Here is an 18,098-nt window from a genome sequence, read left to right on the forward strand (position 1 = left end):
TTTTTCCTATTTCTTTCTTTCTTTTCTTCTCTTTTTTCTTCTTCTTCTTTTCTTTCCCGCTAGCGGGTTTATTTTGCATACTTAATTTTCACGATGTCATGTTTAGAGCTATAGGCAAACCTTTTTAATAGATGGCTGGCAAGAGACGGTAGGCGGCCAGTGGATGAATTTACGCGGGAGAGTGTGTAGCGCAGTCTTGAGTGGAGAAGCGGTATTGAAACTCGAGGGGATAAAGGTGAGATCGAATCTACCATAAGCAAGACGTTATTATGCACTTGTCAACGGACATGTTGATTTGTAAGATGCTAATTGTCAATAGCTCCCTAGTTATGGATCGGAAGGGATACCATTTCCGGCATAGCGTAGGAAGTGCTTCTGCCTATCACGAAACCCTCCCGCGAATCTTATAAATCCAAATATTCTTCTTCCGCTATTCTTATAGACTTAGGCATACGTGTTCCGCCTCTCTTACTAATAAAGTACTATTTTCGCCCCTAATGGTCTCTGTTTGTCTCAAAGGGTAGGCCGATTATTCAGCCACACGTAAATTCGGAAGTCGATCCGGACATCTTCATTAGTGAGCACCGTTGTTGTAGACGAAATGAATTTCCAGTTTCTACAAATGGCACCAAAACTTCAATTTCCAGGCATCTCACAGACCAGACTTCACCTCCATCCATCGACAACATCGTTGAAAAATAGCCGCTAAACCAAGACCTACCATGCCTTCGCAGCAAGTGTTCCGTTTCACTGGCAACCGCCAATCCTACCACGACCTGCAATGTATCCAAGAAGAAATCCCCACAATCAGCAACCGCGAAGTCCTCATCCGCGTCCGAGCCGTCGCACTCAACTACCGCGACATCATCATCGCCAAATCCAAATACCCCTTTCCAGTCAAAGACAACCTAGTCCCCTGTTCCGACGCCGCGGGAGAGATCGTGGAAGTCGGCAGTAGCGTAACTAAAGCGCTAGCCAAAGGCGACACTGTGATCGGAACATTCGACCCCACGAACCTCTACGGTCCGCAGCAAACAGTAGTGCACGCCCTAGGCGGACCCGTCGATGGCGTGCTCAGACAGTATATCGTGCTACCCGCGGAAGCAGTCGTCAAGGTGCCAGCGACGTCCTCGGTGAGTCTCGCACAGTGGGCGTGTCTAGTGGGCCCAGGCTTGACAGCCTGGAACGCGCTGTACGGGAACAATCCACTCAAGCCGGGCCAGACGGTGCTTTTCCAAGGTAAGTCGCTTCTCAATGCCTTTTTTCGCGCTTCGGACCACTGACTGACGCTCCGAAGGCACGGGAGGGGTTTCGATGATCGGCCTCGTGCTGGCCAAGGCCGCTGGCGCTACCACCATCGTCACGTCCTCTTCCGACGACAAGCTCCACCACGTCAAGGCCACATACGGCGCCGACCACCTGATCAACTATAAGACGACGCCCAACTGGGCCGCCGAAGCGCTCAAGATCACGCATGGCCGCGGCGTCGACCACGTCTTCGACAACGGGGGCGCGGGCACGATCAAGCAGAGCATCGAGGCCATCACTATGGGCGGCCATGTCGCCGCTATAGGGTTTCTGGCGGGGATTCCGCAGGACGAAATGCCGGATGTGACAATGTTGGCGATGGGGAAGGCGGCGATTGTTAGGGGGATTTTGGTCGGCTCGACCCAGATGCTGGAGGATTTGGTTAGGTTTGTGGGGGAGCGTGGATTGTGTTTGCCTGTTGAGAAGGTGTTTGCGTTTGAGAGGGAGGAGGTTTTGAAGGCGTATGAGTATTTGGAGAGTGCGCAGCATGTGGGCAAGGTTTGTATTGACGTTGCGTAAGGTTTCATAGTGCGACGTAGGAAATATGTGGAGGTTAATAACTTAGCAAACGTTTGCATTCAGATATTACAGGTAGATACTCTCGAGTCGCTTCTAGATTGAAAGAGAATATCATAGGGTGTCAATATAATAAATACACTATGTCATTATCACAGTTTCATCAGTGGATTAATCAACATCCTAAACGTTCACAAAATCTTCAGTACAGTCAAACTTGCAGTGTTTGAAAGTCAAAACATGAAATATTTAGAAGTTTATCTGTCCTATGCGAGAGCCTTCAAGCACTTCCGCAACCTGAACAAACTCAGTTGTCACACACAAGGATCTCAAGACTAATAACGAGGGATACGTTAAGGAATATCTAGACTCCGGAGAAAGTATCTAGTTATACTTACTAGAACTATTTCCAGAATAAGTACTGTGCGAGTGCATATCCGCAGAAAAAGTCTTATCTCTTCCACAAGTGTGGCAATCCCGACTAAACTGCCCTTCACTAACTCCAAAGACTGACATGTCCACACTCCACTCATCCCCGGTGGTTGCTCGGCCTCCTCGACGTTGGTTTGCAATATAACAACTTACAAATGTTCTGATTTCCTAGTTCGCATGTTTCTGTTTTACAGGACATTAGAGATGATACTTGCTACAAGCACAACAAATTGATGGTTTGCGGCCATATTGGGCAACGATAATCGACATTGTCGTGTATAAATGCTATACAGCGGCAGTATTGTTCTATGCCTAGCTGGTGTCGAAGGACCATCGTTTCGGCCTAGCCACCTTTTCTCAAAAACCTTGCGAGTCGTGTCCCCCGGTTCTCGGAAATCTTTGGGATATTGTCACAGCCACCTTAATGGCGGCTCTTGCACGCAAAATATAGGAAGAGGGACTTGCACTTTTGGCTTTAAATCTTTCAGCTTTCCGACACTCTTTGTCACACTGTTTGATATTTAGCTCAATGAACTACCTTCACATCGATTTTGAATTATCTGAGATTGGATACAGTCGGGAGAAATATCTGCTACAACCACGATAATAATGTGTACGTGCAAAATCTTTTGGCACGAGTGATTTGTCGTTGCCGCCCACTCTTACACTCTTATAGAGATATCTCGCAGTCCACTACGAAGCCGAGAGTCTCGTCTCCTTAAATATCTCGTACTACTTTGCACTGTGTTAGATCGAAAAAATGGTTTGGCTCTTGGTGATAAATTTCTCATGCGGTCCCCGACCTTGCAGAAGTATATGGCTGGCTTTTACGCCGATCAACTGTGCGATCTCTTACCATTATAAAGGGTTCTCGTGCTCTCATACATTCTACTTTCGAACATATATAATATATGGTTTTCTATCTACTCTGCTCATCGAGCATGTCTACCTAGCACCGCCCAAGTATTACGGCAAAACTTACTATGATTGTCGAGAGAGTAATCTGTAGATACAACAAACTTAAGTTGGAACGATTGAGGGGTGGGGAAATTATCCGGAGCCTTTTTATAGATAATGTGGGTATACTCTTGGATCCTTCAAGTATTTATTCAATAACAATCAAACAAGTCCCGACTTGCTCTACATAATTCTACTATTCTTCTACTGGAGAGTGTGTTTGAATTTACGTCCAAAAAGGCTAGCGTTCGTGCCGGAATATTTTCGTCAGCGAGCACTACCCCTGATCCCATACCCTCGAAAGCTTTCCACGCTTCCACCAATGGTGCCCAAGGGTAACCTGTGTCCAAAAGAGTGCTTTCTGTCACAGAAACAAGTAACAATATAAGTATAATGTGCCAGCAGCTTTCTTCAACCATCAGGTACTCAGTGTCTCATTCTTCGATGGTCTAGTGGTGATGATTTCCGCTTGTCATTGGGCTTCCAATCAAGCGCGGGAGACCGGGGTTCGATTCCCCGTCGGAGAGTTCCTTTTGCTCCCCAGAATGAAGGTGGGAGAGGTGGTTATGGTGTTGTCTTTTGCCTGGTGAAGTTTTGGGATAAAACGGCGATCATTTTTACGAAAAACAAAAGAAAACCACGACACTTTGCGCAAAGGAGTTGAACACGGCATAAACAGCACTCCCAATTCATTTCCCTGCAATCTTCAAGTCCCTAGGGCAAGGCGTAAAAATTTGTCAAGCCACCCACCCACCTTGCCACGGTCAGATTGCATCTCGGCCTCGGCTTCGGGCCGGGGTTCCGAGCACGTGCCGAGGCATCGGCGCAATGCGACCCGGCAATCTAATCTAATCCCCATCCCTGCCAAAATTTCGACCGCATCTCTTCTCGTGAGGCCTCACTTTGACGACAGCCTCAGACAACAACCATGCCCGAACGCGTGCGCACCGTTTTCGATGACGCGGCCAACTCTCCGGGCCCCGCAAAGCCCCAATCGCCTGCCGCCAGCTCGCTGAACCCTGCCAAGAAGCGCAAGCGCGACAACCGCCCCGAGAAGCACACGAACGGGACCAAGGAAGGGCAAGATAGCCCGAAGGCGCAAAGAGACGCGCCGCACAAGCACTTCAAGAAACAGCACAATGGCACCCCAAATGGCACGCCGCACAAAGCCGACCGCCGCCCCACCTCCCTCTCCCAGAAGCGCGAGGCCCTCCTCCCCGTGCGCAAGTCGCTCCCGATCTGGGCGCACCAGAACGAGATCCGCTCGTCGCTCGCCGCCTCCAAAGACGTTTTGATTCTCGTCGGCGAGACCGGTTCCGGAAAGTCGACACAAGTGCCGCAGTTCTTGCTGGCGGAGCCATGGCTCGCGTCGACGCAGATTGCGATTACGCAGCCCCGTCGTGTGGCTGCTATCTCGCTGGCAAGGCGTGTCGCGGACGAAATGGGCAGCCCGCTGGGTAATTCCAGCCCGGCGAGCAGAGTCGGCTACGCGGTTCGGTTCGATACGAACATCAGTCCGAGCACGAAGATAAAGTTCTTGACGGAGGGTATGCTTCTGCAGGAGCTGTTGCGGGATCCGTGGCTGAAGGCTTACGGCGCGGTCGTGGTCGATGAGGTGCACGAACGGAGTGTCAACGTGGATCTGGTTCTGGGTTTCCTGCGGCGAATCGTCTGCGGAAATTGGGAAAAGGGCAGAAACGGGCGCAGGTTGAAGGTCGTGGTCATGAGTGCAACGGCAGATACGGAGAGGTTGTTGAAATTCTTTGATCAGGGCTACGCGGAGGTCAAGAAGGGTGAGGGGAAGTCTGTTGATTCTAATAAGGAAGTGAAGGAGTCGAAAGAGGCAAAGGATGGCGCCGAAGAGGAATGGCAGGTGGTAAAGAAGTCGAAAAAAGATAAAAAGAACAAGGGACAAGACGGAATTGCACCAAAAGCTTCCTCCGAGGCTATGCGGCAGGATGGTAAGTTGTCAGACGGACCAGCTCACCACGAGTCGATATCCACCTGTCACATCGAAGGTCGTATGTTCCCGGTTAAGACTTCGTATCTGCCGGAGCCTACGCAAGATTTTGTGGAGGCAGCGCTCAAGACCATCTTCCAGGTCCATTACAAGGAGCCACTTCCGGGAGATGTTTTGGTGTTTTTGACGGGCCAGGACACCGTGGAAACGCTGGAGAAGCTTGTAAACGAATATGCCGCCGGCATGGGATCGGAAGTTCCCAAGGCAAGCTTAAACTCTTCTGACAGGCATGGTACTGTTCGACTGACTACATCTAGATCCTCACTCTACCTCTATTCGCAGCGCTCCCGCAAAATCTCCAACAACGCGTCTTCCTCCCTGCGCCACCTCGCACTCGCAAGATCATCCTGAGTACCAACATCGCCGAAACCTCCGTCACAGTCCCAGGCGTTCGTCACGTCATCGACAGTGGAAAGTCGAAGATCAAGCAGTTCCGCCCTGCGCTGAACCTTGACTCGCTTTTGGTGAAGCCAATCTCGCAGTCTGCTGCAATTCAACGCAAGGGTCGTGCCGGTCGTGAGGCACCCGGAAACTGTTTCCGGTTGTACACAGAAAAGGGCTACACAGAGTTGCAAAAGGACACGACGCCTGAGATTCTGAGATGCGATCTTAGTGCGGCGCTGCTCACGATGAAGGCACGCGGCGTCCGGGACGTGCTGAACTTTCCATTCCTGGACCCTCCGCCACGCGAGGCGCTCGAGAAGGCGCTTCTTTTGCTGTTCCAACTCGGCGCGCTGAAGGATGATGGCGAGATTTCGGACATTGGGTTGCAAATTGCCAAGTTGCCCTTGACACCGACGCTGGGACGTTGTTTGGTGGAAGCGGCAACGGAGGAGCGCGACTGCCTCGAGGAGATTGTGGATATCGTCGCCGGTCTGAGCGTCGAAAACGTCTTCGTGAACGTCGTTACCGAGGAGAAGAGAGAAGAGGCCGAGTCGGCTAGGCGGGAGCTGTTCCGCCGCGAGGGCGACCATCTCACGCTCCTCGCTACCATCCAGGCATACGCCTCCGAGCGCAGTGACCGCAAAGCATGGTGCGAGCGGCGATTCGTGAGCCACCGCGCCATGCAGAACGTCATGGTAAGCTAATCCCAACCGAGCCCTTCCTTCCGCACATTCTCGAAGCCATAAGAGAAAAACCAACCTACTAACACCCACCAGGACATCCGCAAGCAGCTCCGCGCACTCTGCACGACACTCAAACTCTCCTCGACGCCCTTCACCAGCAACGATGAGCCCGCCCGTCCCTCCGAAGACCGCAACAACAACATCCTGCTAGCGCTGCTACGCGGTTTTGCGCCCAACACGGCGCGCCTGATGCCCGACGGCAGCTACCGCACGCTGGTGGGCAACCAGACTGTCGCGATCCATCCATCCAGCGTGCTGTTTGGGCGCAAGGTCGAGGCCCTGGTGTTTAGCGAGTTTGTGTTTACGAATAAGAGTTATGCGAGGGGCGTTAGTGCTGTGCGGCTGGATTGGGTCGTCCAGGGGCTGGGCGGTTAGTTAGAGGTTAGAATTGGATGTAAAGGAGGAGGAGGAATACCCATAGAGTGGCGTTGAGTGTGTAGATTTGATATTGCAATAGATGGATCTGGCGGCTTCCTAACGCATGCGACATAAAAATTCATCCGACTATCGTAGACATAACCACACAACCACCTCAAATTCTTCGCACAACGCTGGTTTACCTGTCACTGATCCTAAATACTTCTCAATCCTAAAACTCCGAAGCTAGACCCCACAACACCATCCCGCATCATCCCCACAACCGCGCCGGGTCGTACCGCTGCGTTGAGTCGCGGATTTCAACATACTTTCGCCACACACTTTCCAAAACAATCTGGAGTACTGGAATACGGGTTGCAAGAAGCTTTGCTTCGTATAATTGGAAACTGAAGGCTTTAATAGACGCTGCATGATGCTGCTGACCCCATATTCTGCTATAAATACTACTCATGGTCTGCTTCCAAACAGGGCTTTGAGCGCGACAAAGCTTAGTTAGCTACGAGAAGCATGAACCATGACAGCTGACCGGTGCCTCTTGGCCCCGGTTATGCTCACTGACCACGCTGTATCTGTGTCTACGACTTCCGAAGAAGGCGAATCCGACGATACGCCTGCCCAAACGCGTGAGATAAGGAGAAGGTGGTGGTGAGCGTGGACGCTTGCAAATGGTGCTGGTTGGTGGCTAGTTGTTGTGATGAGTAGCATCATTGTGTCAGATATCGAGATTTGGATATGCTGTTGTTGTTGTTGATGCTGAGACTGTTGTAAGGGAATTTCTTTAATCTGAGTACGCCCCTACTTGCGTTAGGGTCTGTAACTTGTTGTCTTGAGACGGCCGCCTTTAACGAATCGTGGTGCCGGCTACGGTCCTGGTTGAGGAGTGGAAGGTCTAGGGGGTAGCTGTGTTATATATCTATGAACTCCAGTTTCTTCTTTACTTTTTTGGTTGTAACTAACCATTCACCCCCGTAAAACCGCTCTTCTCTCTTTTCTCTTCCATAACATACAATCCAGAAGCAGCTAACTATATAGCATATCACACGATGACAGAAAGACAATCAGTTCATGATCCTCGTGCCGTGTAATCCGCAACGGAGTTAAATAGGGCTGGAAAAAGAAGTGTTACCCGGCTAATAGGTTCCAAAGGTAGAGTCAGAAAGGCAGAGAAACAACACACATACCGCGCCAACAACTTCCTCACGTATCATCCCCTCCGCAAGCCCTCAACTTCTGATACAGAGGATGACTGTCTGGCCGAAAGTAAAGCAGAACAACGGGCCCTAACTGGATCGGCAGCGAATCGATCGATAAGCCGTTCGGTGCATACCGTTTCCACCTACCGAACCCAATAGAGGCAGACTACAGACCAGGGAAGCGGCTTGTCAACTAACTAAGCAGCCAGCGCTCGACAAATAGAAACGTCTTTTAGTTTTGAGTGTAGGTAGCATAGGTACTTTTGGGGTACTACACAGCAGCACGCTCTACTGATGCAGTCGTTCAGCATCATGCAGTAGCGCTGCTGTGCATATGCGTTTAACAAAAGGACGGCGCGGTAGAACCTTCTTCGTTACTGCTATGAACTGGCTACAGGAACTTCCACTCCCCAATTTTTGATATTATCCCTGGTGTGTCGCGAAGTAGCGTGAGGTGGAGTGCGGTTTCTAGGACGTTCTATAGGTACTGCATCATGGAAGGTTTATATATCCCAATTCCCGTCACAGAATCTACACAACCCAACCCTTTTCTTCGCCTTATAATCCCACACAAAACCCACAAGCATCACTAAAAGTCGCCACCCAACATCATCTCCAGAACCAATGCTTCTAATCGCTCGATACGTCATAGACAGCAACAGCAACAAGAAAACACCACCCCACGAACTGCACCCTCACACCTTCCCCACACATACTCACCACTCCGCCTCCAGCGCCCATCCAAAACCCACGCACACGCAACAACCCGCAGCACTTAAATCCGCGCCCCCGCCTTCCATCTATAACAGCCAGGACGCACCGCCCCCGGCTCTCATGCAAACCTCGACACTCCCCACCGCAAACAAACCCAAACCAAGCCATACCACTTCCATCGGGCACCTCTTGCAAAGACCATACCCAGGTAAGTTGTCAATCCCAAAAACCGCTGACAGCCGCACATAGCACACCCCCGCCCCCGCCCCAGCTATCTCAGTAATCCACCAACCACCATCACCAACCCCCCAGAAGAGTACCGCATTCTAGCACTAACTACTAGTCCAGAACAGCTTAACACTGTACGTAACAGCGCGTGTCAAAACCTGCATACGTTTGCATATTTACCAACTTCACTAAACTGAATTCTGCCTTTCGCTGCTGGCTTGTGCTGCCTGTTTATGACTTCATGTGCTACGCTGTAAGAGTGAGTGTGAGGTTGTCGCGTCGGTGTTGTTGTTGTGGGTGTCGTCGTCGTCGGCAGCGGCGGTGGCGATGCTGCTTTGTGCCTTGCCCCTACCTACCTACCTACCTACACAAACAAGTACATCTCCCCCCCCCCCTCATCCTCTCCGTCCCCGTCCCGCCCCACACAACCTCCTACACACCCAGCACCATCAGCACCACGCCAATCCGTAAAGAACTCTCCGAACAACCTCCAAGAACGACAAGACAACATTGCGGAGGTTCACATGCTCCGCCGACACGCCGGCGCTGATGGTCTTTTGTTTTTGTTATTTGGTTGGTTTGTTGGTTGTTTGGGTGAATTTATTGAGAATGGGAGGTGGTGATGAAGATGGTGTGTATGATATAATGGTGGTGGTGAGGGGTGTTATTACGCTGTAGCGACGACGAGCGCGTGCACGATGCAGCCACTGTCTTTTCGATGTAACGGTGCGGCGGGTTGGGTTTGAGAATGGCGTGGGTATGCGCGAACATGAACCGTTAAGGGTGTAAGTTTGCGCGCACATGTGTGTGTTAGTGCGTGCGTGTGTTCGCGTGTGCATATGTGTGCGTATGTGTGCGTGGTTGTTCTGTACTGTACCCTGCCCTCTCTTTTATACCAAACCCTTCTTCCATCATTCCGTGCTCGTTATGTATACCCTCCTCCTTCTCCTCGTCCCTCTTCCCTTCCACCACCTCACCCCAACCCCCCAACCCCCATCCACACCCACGCCAACGCACTAATCCACACCCCCCTCATCCCTCAACGCCCACACATTCCGCCAGACATCATCCATGCGACTCCTGACAGCATCATGATACATAACATTAGTAACGAAAGTCCTGCAGCCCTTGATGGCCCTGGCCGTGTTCATCGAGTGCTCAAAGTCGACGTACATGTCCTCCATGTACACGGCCGCGTACGTCGGGACCTCGTTGCGCGCGAGCTGCTCCGCGTCGTAGAGGGCGGGCCAGTCAGCGTGCGCGGCGAGCTTTTCGGCGGGCCCTGCGACCCCGCGCAGCTCGGCGTAGTCGTGCAGCATCCAGGGGAAGACCTGTGCGTGAGTGGGGTGTTAGCGCGGGTGTCTCGGGGAGGATGACAGGGAAGGGAGCACTGCTGATGGGGAAGGTACCATTTCGCCGGTGAAGTGGAGCGGGCCGTCCGTGTCGAGGTCGAATTCGGGGAATTGCTGCTGGATGCGGTGGGCGGACCAGTTGGCGGCGTTGTTGCTGGGCAGTTGTCAGTCACGCCAAGCTCAGCGATCGATCGGTGCCTGCCATCAAGAAGAGCAGGGAAATAAGAGAAAAAAACGTGTGCGCGGCTACACGTACCCCTGGCAGTAGATCGGCTCGTGCAGGATGGCGTAGACGATGTGGTCGTCAAAAGGCAGGGTCTGCTCGATAAGCGAGCACGTCGGACGCGTCAAGTGGCCGAAGATGGCGAGGTCGTTGGATGCGCGGAGGACGATTTCTGCAAGCGAGCATGTCAGTCGTCAGGAGCAGCTGAAGTAATAGCATGCCATACCGTGTGTGCTGTCAATTCCACCATGGAAGCCCATATTAATGCCCAGCTGCAAGAAGCGCCTCGCGCTCAAGCTGCCCTCCGAAGGCAGCCTCACGGTGCTATCGCCAAACTTGCGCAACAAACTCACGATCTGCTTAACTCGGGCCACATCCTCGGGATACTTTTCGTAGTAGGCCTTGTTGCGCTCAATGACCTTCTTGAAAGTGCGAGGATAAACCTCATCAGGGTTCTCCACTAGCGGCGGCAACCCGCCGAAGAAAAACGCCTCGCGCAAGCCCTCGGGGAAAAACGAGAGATACGTCGTGATGCAGAAACCGCCAAAGCTCTGGCCAGCGACACTCCACGTCTTCTTCTCGTCGGGGTAATCAGCCGTCAGAGCCAGACGCACAGCCTCACAATCCTTAACGATGCTATCGGCGCGGAACTTGCGCAAATACGCCGCCTGGACGTCGTCGTCGCCGCGCAGGCCCAGCGTGCTGGCTGTCAGCGGACTCGACAGCCCCGTCCCCCGCTGGTCCAGACACAGCACCTGGTAGCCGCGCTCGAGCACCTGGTGCGTCCAGCCCATCTCGTGCGGCGAGCGGCACCCGAACCCGGGCCCGCCCTGCAGAAACAGCATGAAGGGCAGCTGCGCCGCCTTGCGCTCATCTTCAGCCGAGCTCGGCACTGCGGGCTTCTCGGCCTTGCGCGCACTGCGCGCGAACAGGCGCAGCGGCCGCGACGTCTCGGGTGACGACCAGTCCGTCGGCACCTCGAACACGTGCTCGGTGATTTTCAATCGTCCTGCGCGCGCATGTCAGTAGGCTGCTCGAGGGGTGTGCATGGCTCGTGAGCGTGGGCTGCGCTTGCGCGGGGTGAGGTGAGGGGGAGGGGGAGCGGTTTCGGGGGGCAGGGGGGGTACCCGGGACGACGTGAGAGCGCTGCTCGATGATTTTGGCGGGGGCGATCTTGGCAGCCATGTTTCACCGAATTGGGATCCTAGCTCTTTGCTCCCTCTCTTTGTTTGTTTGGAGAGATGAATGAATGGGTTGGGATGGAGGTGCAAAGCAAGGCAAGGCAAGGCGACGTGTTGAGGCGGAGGAAGCGCAGTGGGTGCCCGACGCCCTGACGCCGCCGGCCCGTTTCCCGCCTCTTCAGCCCTGCGCCCGCGCCAAGCGATCGATCAGCGGCGGGGCCCAAAGAAAATTGACGTATGCAAAACTACCTACAATCCATCATCTGATCTAGAACTACATACTACATTTCCATCATGGCTAAGAAAAACGACAAGGCCAAAAAGGCCGAGAAAAAGGCCCGCACCGCCCAGAAGCAGGAGAAAAAAGCCACGCAGAAAGAAAAGAAAACCCAAAAGCGCGGCAAAGACGCCGACGACAGCGATGCCGACGATGTCGACCTGGACGCTGTACTGGCCGAGTATGCACGGCAGCAGGAAGAGTTCACCAAGGTGACGGAAGCCGTGGCCGAGGCGCCGCCCTCTGCCCGCAGCTCGGCCACGCTGCTCGCCTCGCCCGCCAACGACAACGAGCTCTTCCTCTTCGGCGGCGAGTACTTCAACGGCGCCGTCGCGCACTTTTACAACGACCTGTTCGTCTACAACGTCAACCGCGACGAGTGGCGCAACGTCACCTCGCCCAACACGCCCCTGCCCCGCAGCGGCCACGCCTGGACCCGCGGCGGCAACGACCGTGCCGTCTACCTCTTCGGCGGCGAGTTCTCGTCCCCCAAACAAGGCACCTTCTACCACTACAACGACTTCTGGCGCCTCGAGCCCGGCTCGCGCGAATGGACGCGCCTAGAGTTCAAGGGCAAGGGCCCCCCCGCCCGCAGCGGCCACCGCATGACCTACTATAAGAACTACATCATCCTGTTCGGCGGCTTCCAGGACACCAGCCAGACGACCAAATACCTGCAGGACGTCTGGATCTACGACACGGCCACCTTCCAGTGGCACGAGCCGAAGCTGCCCCCCGTCGGACAGAAGCCCGACGCCCGCAGCAGCTTCTCCTTCCTCCCGCACGAGTCCGGCGCCGTCCTCTACGGCGGGTACTCACGCGTGAAGCTGACCGCCGGCGGGAAGCAGCAAGGCAAAGGCGGCGGTGGCCCCGCATCGCGCACCGTCCTCAAGCCCATGGTGCACCAAGACACGTGGTTCCTGCGGATCGCGCCACCAGCGGCCGACGCGCCCGCCAACAGCCTGCCCAAAGTCCACTGGGAGCGGCGGAAGCGGCCAGCGAACCCGCCGACGCCCGCGCGCGCCGGCGCAACCATGGCATTCCACAAGGGCCGCGGGATCCAATTCGGCGGCGTCCACGACGTCGAGGAGAGCGAGGAGGGCATTGAGTCCGAGTTCTTCAACTCCCTGTTCGCGTGGAACGTCGACCGCAACCGCTATTTCCCGCTCGCGCTGCGCAAGCCCCGCGCCCAGGGGAAGAAGACCGCGCAGGAAGGGCGGGCAGGCGGGCGCAGAGGCCGAGGCAAGGCCGACGAGGAGGAGCTGCTGCGCAACCTCGCCGCGCTGGAGATGAAGGGCACGCTTTCGAGCGGCGATGGCGACGACGACGGCGCCGCCAATGCCGGCGCGAAACTCTCTGCTACTGGCTCGCCGGACGAAGAAGACCTCCCCGACAAGCCCGAGAAGCAGGTCCTCTTCGAGATGCCGCACCCGCGCTTCAACGCGCAGCTCGCGGTGCAGGACGACGTGCTGTACATCTTCGGCGGCACGTTCGAGAAGGGCGACCGCGAGTACACGTTCGACGAGATGTGGGCAATCGACCTGGGCAAGCTCGAAGGCGTGAAGGAAATCTTCCGCCGCGAGCTCGAGGACTGGCAGGGCGAGGAAAGCGAGGACGAAGAAGACGACGAGGAGGACGAGGAAGACGACTACGACGACGAGAACGACGACGAAGGCCTCAGCGACGACGAAGCCGCAAGCACCGCTGCCAGTACCGCCGCCAGCACCGCTGCAACCTCCGTCACCACGCCCAGCACACCCGCCGAAGAAACAACCTCCGCGACAGAAAAGTCCGCCTCGGCACTCACCGACGACGGGCTCCCGCATCCCCGGCCCTTCGAAACCCTCCGCGATTTCTACGCCCGCACCTCGCACCCCTGGCAGGAAGTCGTGATGGACATTCTCGCGCGCACGTACGGCGGTGCCGCCCGCAGCGTCAAGGAGATCAAGACGATGGCGTTTGAGCGCGCCGAGGAGAAGTGGTGGGATTGCCGCGAGGAGATCCGTGCGTTGGAAGATGAGCAGGAACAGGCTGGTATTGGCGATGTGGTCAGTTTGGCGGATAGGGAGGGGGGCGGTGGTGCCGGGTCTGGGGCTGGGGGGGCGGGACGGAGGCGGTAGTGTGTGTGTGTGTTGTGGTAGCGGTGGGGGTGGGGGGATGAAGGGAGTGGGTGCGTGCGTTAGATCTACCTTCTGTTTCTGTGCCAAGAGGCAATGCATACATACATACGCATGCCCACTTCCCGCCTTTACTTACTTCTTCTGTCACGCAAGCATCAAGCCAAACCAAACCAAACCAAACTAACCAACTCGGCCTGCTCAACAAAGAGCACAAGACATATGCGGCCAGGACTTGAAGAACTTCCGCATTGCACGAGCGCGGCATACCGCTCATGCATCTCCCTTTTCAAGCACCGGTTGTATGTGAGACTAGGCAATGACGCCAGGCGCGAGCGAGTGGAGGTGATAAACTATGGCGCTTCCGTGCAGTGATGGTGGTCGACAACGCGCACCTGCGCCTCGTCGGCGCCTATGAGCCTCTGCAGCATCAACACGCACATGAGCCATTAACGAGATCGGGTAAGCTGGCGTGGAATCGGCGCATTCATTCTGACTTGCTGTTCTGCAGAATCATCGCCCTCGATCCTGAATTTGAATAGGTGTGGCAGTGGCACCCATGTTCAGGTTCTGGCGGTTTTGTAGCTACATATGTGAAGTCTTGGGAGTTAGAGAGATTGGTTGGGTTGGTTTGTTTCGTTCCGTTTCGTTGTTTTGTTTAGGGCGTGAGGTGTGGTGTGGTAGCGTGGTGGGTAGTAGGCCGCATGGGATGGCGTTCGCGCTTGTTGCTATGAGGCTTGAGGTAGGGCAATGCTCACTGGCAGCGGCTATGCCTGCGTTCGTTTGGAGAGCATGGGCCGGGTTCAGCGGCAGCCAAAGAGACTGCGCATCGTGATGGGCTTGGGTCTGGCGATAGAGGTTTTGTTTTGGTTGGGTTTGTGGGTGTGTTGCTCGTCGTTATGTTGTGAACTTGTTGTTACATTGGTTGTAGGGGGAGGTTGAAAAGGTGACAATGGAGGGAGGGGAAAGATGGTGGTTTGGCGAGCCTTCTCGTGTGTCGTGACGTATAAGTCAGTGCCGGGGTCGCTAGGTGGTAACGGATAGGTAGACGTGAAGTGGATTGAGTTGAGAAGACAAGCTGCATACAAAGGCCAAAGAAGCAGACAAGTGGTCGTGTGCATAGCACGGGCCTACAAATCGGCGTTATTCCCGTAGCGACATTGTAGGTAGAACTGGTGACAGTCTGATATCCACCCAGAAGTGATAGCAAAAACATTAGTATATAAGGCCGGGTTGCGGTTCATTCTGCAACATAGAGAGCAGCCGTTCAGAGTATATCCTCCCGTTCTTACTGGCTTACTGGTTTACTGGTTTGTTGGTTTGAGCCGATAGGGTGACGCACCCTTGAGCGTGTTACACCTAAACCGCCTGCCTTCTCTTTTTGGAAATTGGTGCGCAAGTTCGATTCCGGGTTTGCTCAACTCATTTTTTGTTACTTTTTTGCAAGACCCAGGCGACTGGATGTCGTCATTCAATCGGTTTGGTGATTCGGTTTTCTACGTTCATGTATATGGGAAAGTGACGGCAGGAAATCGGTCCTCTCCAAAAGCCTGTCACTGACACACCCATCGCCTCCCTTCACTTTCATTCCGAATGCCACTAACACACCCTCACTCCAAACGCTTCTTTCACACAAAAACATCGCTTGTTCAAAACAAACCCGCACCGCCGCCGGAAAACAAACTACGTTGAAACCCTCACCGGTCCTCCCTCCAGACATCTAAACCGCGAACCGACAACGACAATCTCCAGCAAAGGCCTCTTACTCTCCGCCCGCCCACGCAATCGCCGCACCACGCAGCCTCAAGCATACCTCAGCCCTCAAGCGCCCGTCTGCACAGCACCAGCCGTACCACCGCGCGCCATCTTTTTTTCACACTCACTTCGCCGCAAAGTGTGCGCCCAACCCCTTCCCTGCTCCCTAATAACCAACCAACTAACAACCCCAGTACCACTAGCACCGCGACCTCACCCACAAACCCACCACAAGCTCAAAACCATCCACAAAACATCCACAAAACAAACAACAAAACCCACCCCATAACCAATAACCAACAAGACCCACCACAACACCACCACAGCACACGTCCAAAATGCAGCGCAACACAGCAATCTTCCTCATCCTGCTCATCATCTTCGTCGTCTTCTTCGGCGTCATGTGGATCGTGCGCAGGAGCTTACGCGGTATCGCTATGACGATGTTTGGGATCAGGGAGCGGGAGCGCGTGGAGGAGGCTTAGGTTTATGTTGGAGCTTGGGGTGCGGGGCGCGGTTTGTGGGATGGTATGAGGGGGAGATTGGGGGGTTTGGGTTGGTGAGGTTGGTGCATTTCGAGCTGGGCTGGACAGAGCCTGGTAATGTTTAATTGATTTGGTGGTGTACATGCGTGCCGAGGCATAGAAGCTTGGAAGATAAGGGAAGCAAAGGACTTGGTAAGTTGGTGCATGGAACGGGTTTAGGGAGGCATCGTGCAGCGTCTCCTCCATCGCTACCTTTATACCGCTGTCAAAGAGAGCTGTGGCTGTTGTAGCTGTCAGTCAATCAATCAATCAACCAAACGCCAACACGCACAACGAATACATAAAGCATACAGACAAAGCCAAAGCCAACGCAAATAAGAAGCACCCAGCACCACCTACCCCATTCTTAAGCATCAAGCGCAAGAGTCCCCCACCCATCCCCTACCCAGGGGCCGGCCCCAAAACCCGCACCCCTCCATAGCCCACCACCACCACCACAACAACAACAACCCTTCAACACAAAACCCACGCAAAACCCCCACACAACCCCCCGACCAAACCACACAGCCATCATCTTCAGAAACCCACCATCCAGAATCGAGGCGTCACCTGTACAGCCTCGGTCCTAGAGACCTTGACCATATCCTTCACCCTCGCATTCCATTTCACTCATTCACTCTCTAACAACTCTCGCGCCCCAAACAGCACAACGCCTCATCACACACCGTCATTGATAAGTACCAGCGTCATCCTGTATCACACAATACTGATAGCGCACGCCACTATCATCTGGCGCTGAAGTGCGTTATTACTGTTCCAAATGACATAATGACATGGTCTTTACTCTGCGTTGCGTTGAGTATCTGAGATACCTATATTGTATCGTAAGAGTATATGTTCTTCGTAATTACCGCGCCAGTGTAAAGTGGTTTGGACTTGCATGCGGTATCCATTGTGGGAGTGCCGGCTGCAGAAGCAAGATGTGATTCTTTATTGCTGCTTACACTGTTTTTAAGTACTCTCCGTCCCCTGGTCGTTAATAAGCTGTGTAAAGTGCAGGATAGCGTTGGACGCGGTGGCAGCGGGGAGACACGATTCCAGACCTGTGCGAGATCAACTGAGTATTCCCGGATAGAATAACTGAGCTACTAAATTTGTGTTTTAAAGTCCTCTCAAAGACAAGCCACAATTGTACTGCAGTGAAGCTAGAAACACTTGCTCGATGCAGTCAATGTTCGTTTTCCATCTTCGGCAAGAACAGTGTACCATCACGCTCGCCTACTCCTCCTCCGTCTTAACCTCCACCTTCACCTTGCCGTCTTCATCGCCAATACCGCCAACGCTCTCACTCAGACCCGCACCCGTGCCCGCATGGACGGCGGCAGCGGCGGCGTTCTTGTCGTTCTCCCTAGCCAGAGATAGCTTCACCTTCTTCCCCTCCAATTCAGTGTTGGATAATGCGTTGATAACGGCAGAGGCTTCAGCGGGCGTAGGGAGAGAAGCAAATGCAAATCCACGCGGTCTTCCGGCCGGCGACCGGGCGACAAGAACATTCTTGTTGGAAACGGATCAGCTACTGTCGACAGATGGTGATCCCAGTGGATATTTGAAACACAGACTTACGCTTTGAATGAGGTGAAGAATGCCTCCAAGTCAGCCTCGTTAGCCTCCCATTGAAGGTTTGAGACTCTGATGCATCTCCCACCCTCTGCGAAGGCGTTGGCGAAGCCGTTCTTCTTCTTCGCTCCCCTGCGCCGACGGTGACGGACTGAGTTGACCTTCGTGGCTAGGTCGGAAACTGGCGACCGTGATCCCTTGTATCGTCGTGAAAACCA

The 18,098-nt window shown here is 54.1% G+C and overlaps 7 protein-coding genes and 1 non-coding gene across 8 annotated transcripts; 5 read left to right on the forward strand and 3 right to left on the reverse strand.

Annotated features, from left to right (window-relative positions):
- Nucleotides 1-662: 662 nt before the first annotated feature.
- On the forward strand, nucleotides 663-1,903 carry K452DRAFT_349778 (uncharacterized protein). Its single transcript, XM_033545614.1, has 2 exons — nucleotides 663-1,239; nucleotides 1,298-1,903. The coding sequence occupies exons 1-2, from the start codon at nucleotides 723-725 to the stop codon at nucleotides 1,825-1,827; spliced, it is 1,047 nt and encodes a 348-aa protein (XP_033400489.1). The 5' UTR covers nucleotides 663-722; the 3' UTR covers nucleotides 1,828-1,903.
- Nucleotides 1,904-3,651: 1,748 nt separating this feature from the next.
- Nucleotides 3,652-3,740, forward strand: K452DRAFT_t44. Its single transcript has one exon. It is a non-coding gene; the product is annotated as a tRNA-Asp (tRNA).
- A 396-nt stretch (nucleotides 3,741-4,136) lies between these two features.
- K452DRAFT_245902 (uncharacterized protein) lies at nucleotides 4,137-6,848 on the forward strand. Its single transcript, XM_033537998.1, has 4 exons — nucleotides 4,137-5,089; nucleotides 5,207-5,428; nucleotides 5,491-6,312; nucleotides 6,394-6,848. The coding sequence occupies exons 1-4, from the start codon at nucleotides 4,142-4,144 to the stop codon at nucleotides 6,733-6,735; spliced, it is 2,334 nt and encodes a 777-aa protein (XP_033400490.1). The 5' UTR covers nucleotides 4,137-4,141; the 3' UTR covers nucleotides 6,736-6,848.
- A 1,707-nt stretch (nucleotides 6,849-8,555) lies between these two features.
- K452DRAFT_306548 (uncharacterized protein) lies at nucleotides 8,556-9,070 on the forward strand (the record flags this gene model as incomplete). The annotated part of the gene is made up of 2 exons (XM_033542991.1): nucleotides 8,556-8,853; nucleotides 8,895-9,070. 2 exons carry the CDS (start codon nucleotides 8,556-8,558, stop codon nucleotides 9,068-9,070), a joined length of 474 nt encoding a protein of 157 aa, XP_033400491.1.
- An 819-nt stretch (nucleotides 9,071-9,889) lies between these two features.
- K452DRAFT_306549 (uncharacterized protein) lies at nucleotides 9,890-11,633 on the reverse strand (the record flags this gene model as incomplete). The annotated part of the gene is made up of 5 exons (XM_033542992.1): nucleotides 9,890-10,204; nucleotides 10,283-10,379; nucleotides 10,482-10,620; nucleotides 10,675-11,457; nucleotides 11,576-11,633. The coding sequence occupies 5 exons, from the start codon at nucleotides 11,631-11,633 to the stop codon at nucleotides 9,890-9,892; spliced, it is 1,392 nt and encodes a 463-aa protein (XP_033400492.1).
- Nucleotides 11,634-11,877: 244 nt separating this feature from the next.
- Nucleotides 11,878-14,029, forward strand: K452DRAFT_285116 (uncharacterized protein; the record flags this gene model as incomplete). The annotated part of the gene is made up of 1 exon (XM_033540059.1): nucleotides 11,878-14,029. The coding sequence occupies exon 1, from the start codon at nucleotides 11,924-11,926 to the stop codon at nucleotides 14,024-14,026; it is 2,103 nt and encodes a 700-aa protein (XP_033400493.1). The 5' UTR covers nucleotides 11,878-11,923.
- A 608-nt stretch (nucleotides 14,030-14,637) lies between these two features.
- Nucleotides 14,638-15,272, reverse strand: K452DRAFT_147360 (uncharacterized protein). Its single transcript, XM_033535494.1, has one exon. It carries the CDS (start codon nucleotides 15,142-15,144, stop codon nucleotides 14,827-14,829), a length of 318 nt encoding a protein of 105 aa, XP_033400494.1. The 5' UTR covers nucleotides 15,145-15,272; the 3' UTR covers nucleotides 14,638-14,826.
- Nucleotides 15,273-15,973: 701 nt separating this feature from the next.
- K452DRAFT_147380 (uncharacterized protein) lies at nucleotides 15,974-16,589 on the reverse strand. The gene has a single exon (XM_033535495.1). The coding sequence runs from the start codon at nucleotides 16,507-16,509 to the stop codon at nucleotides 16,201-16,203; it is 309 nt and encodes a 102-aa protein (XP_033400495.1). The 5' UTR covers nucleotides 16,510-16,589; the 3' UTR covers nucleotides 15,974-16,200.
- Nucleotides 16,590-18,098: the final 1,509 nt, after the last annotated feature.

The sequence above is a fragment of the Aplosporella prunicola genome (assembly GCF_010093885.1).
Source record: "Aplosporella prunicola CBS 121167 unplaced genomic scaffold K452scaffold_6, whole genome shotgun sequence".
NCBI classification, from domain to species: domain Eukaryota; kingdom Fungi; phylum Ascomycota; class Dothideomycetes; order Botryosphaeriales; family Aplosporellaceae; genus Aplosporella; species Aplosporella prunicola.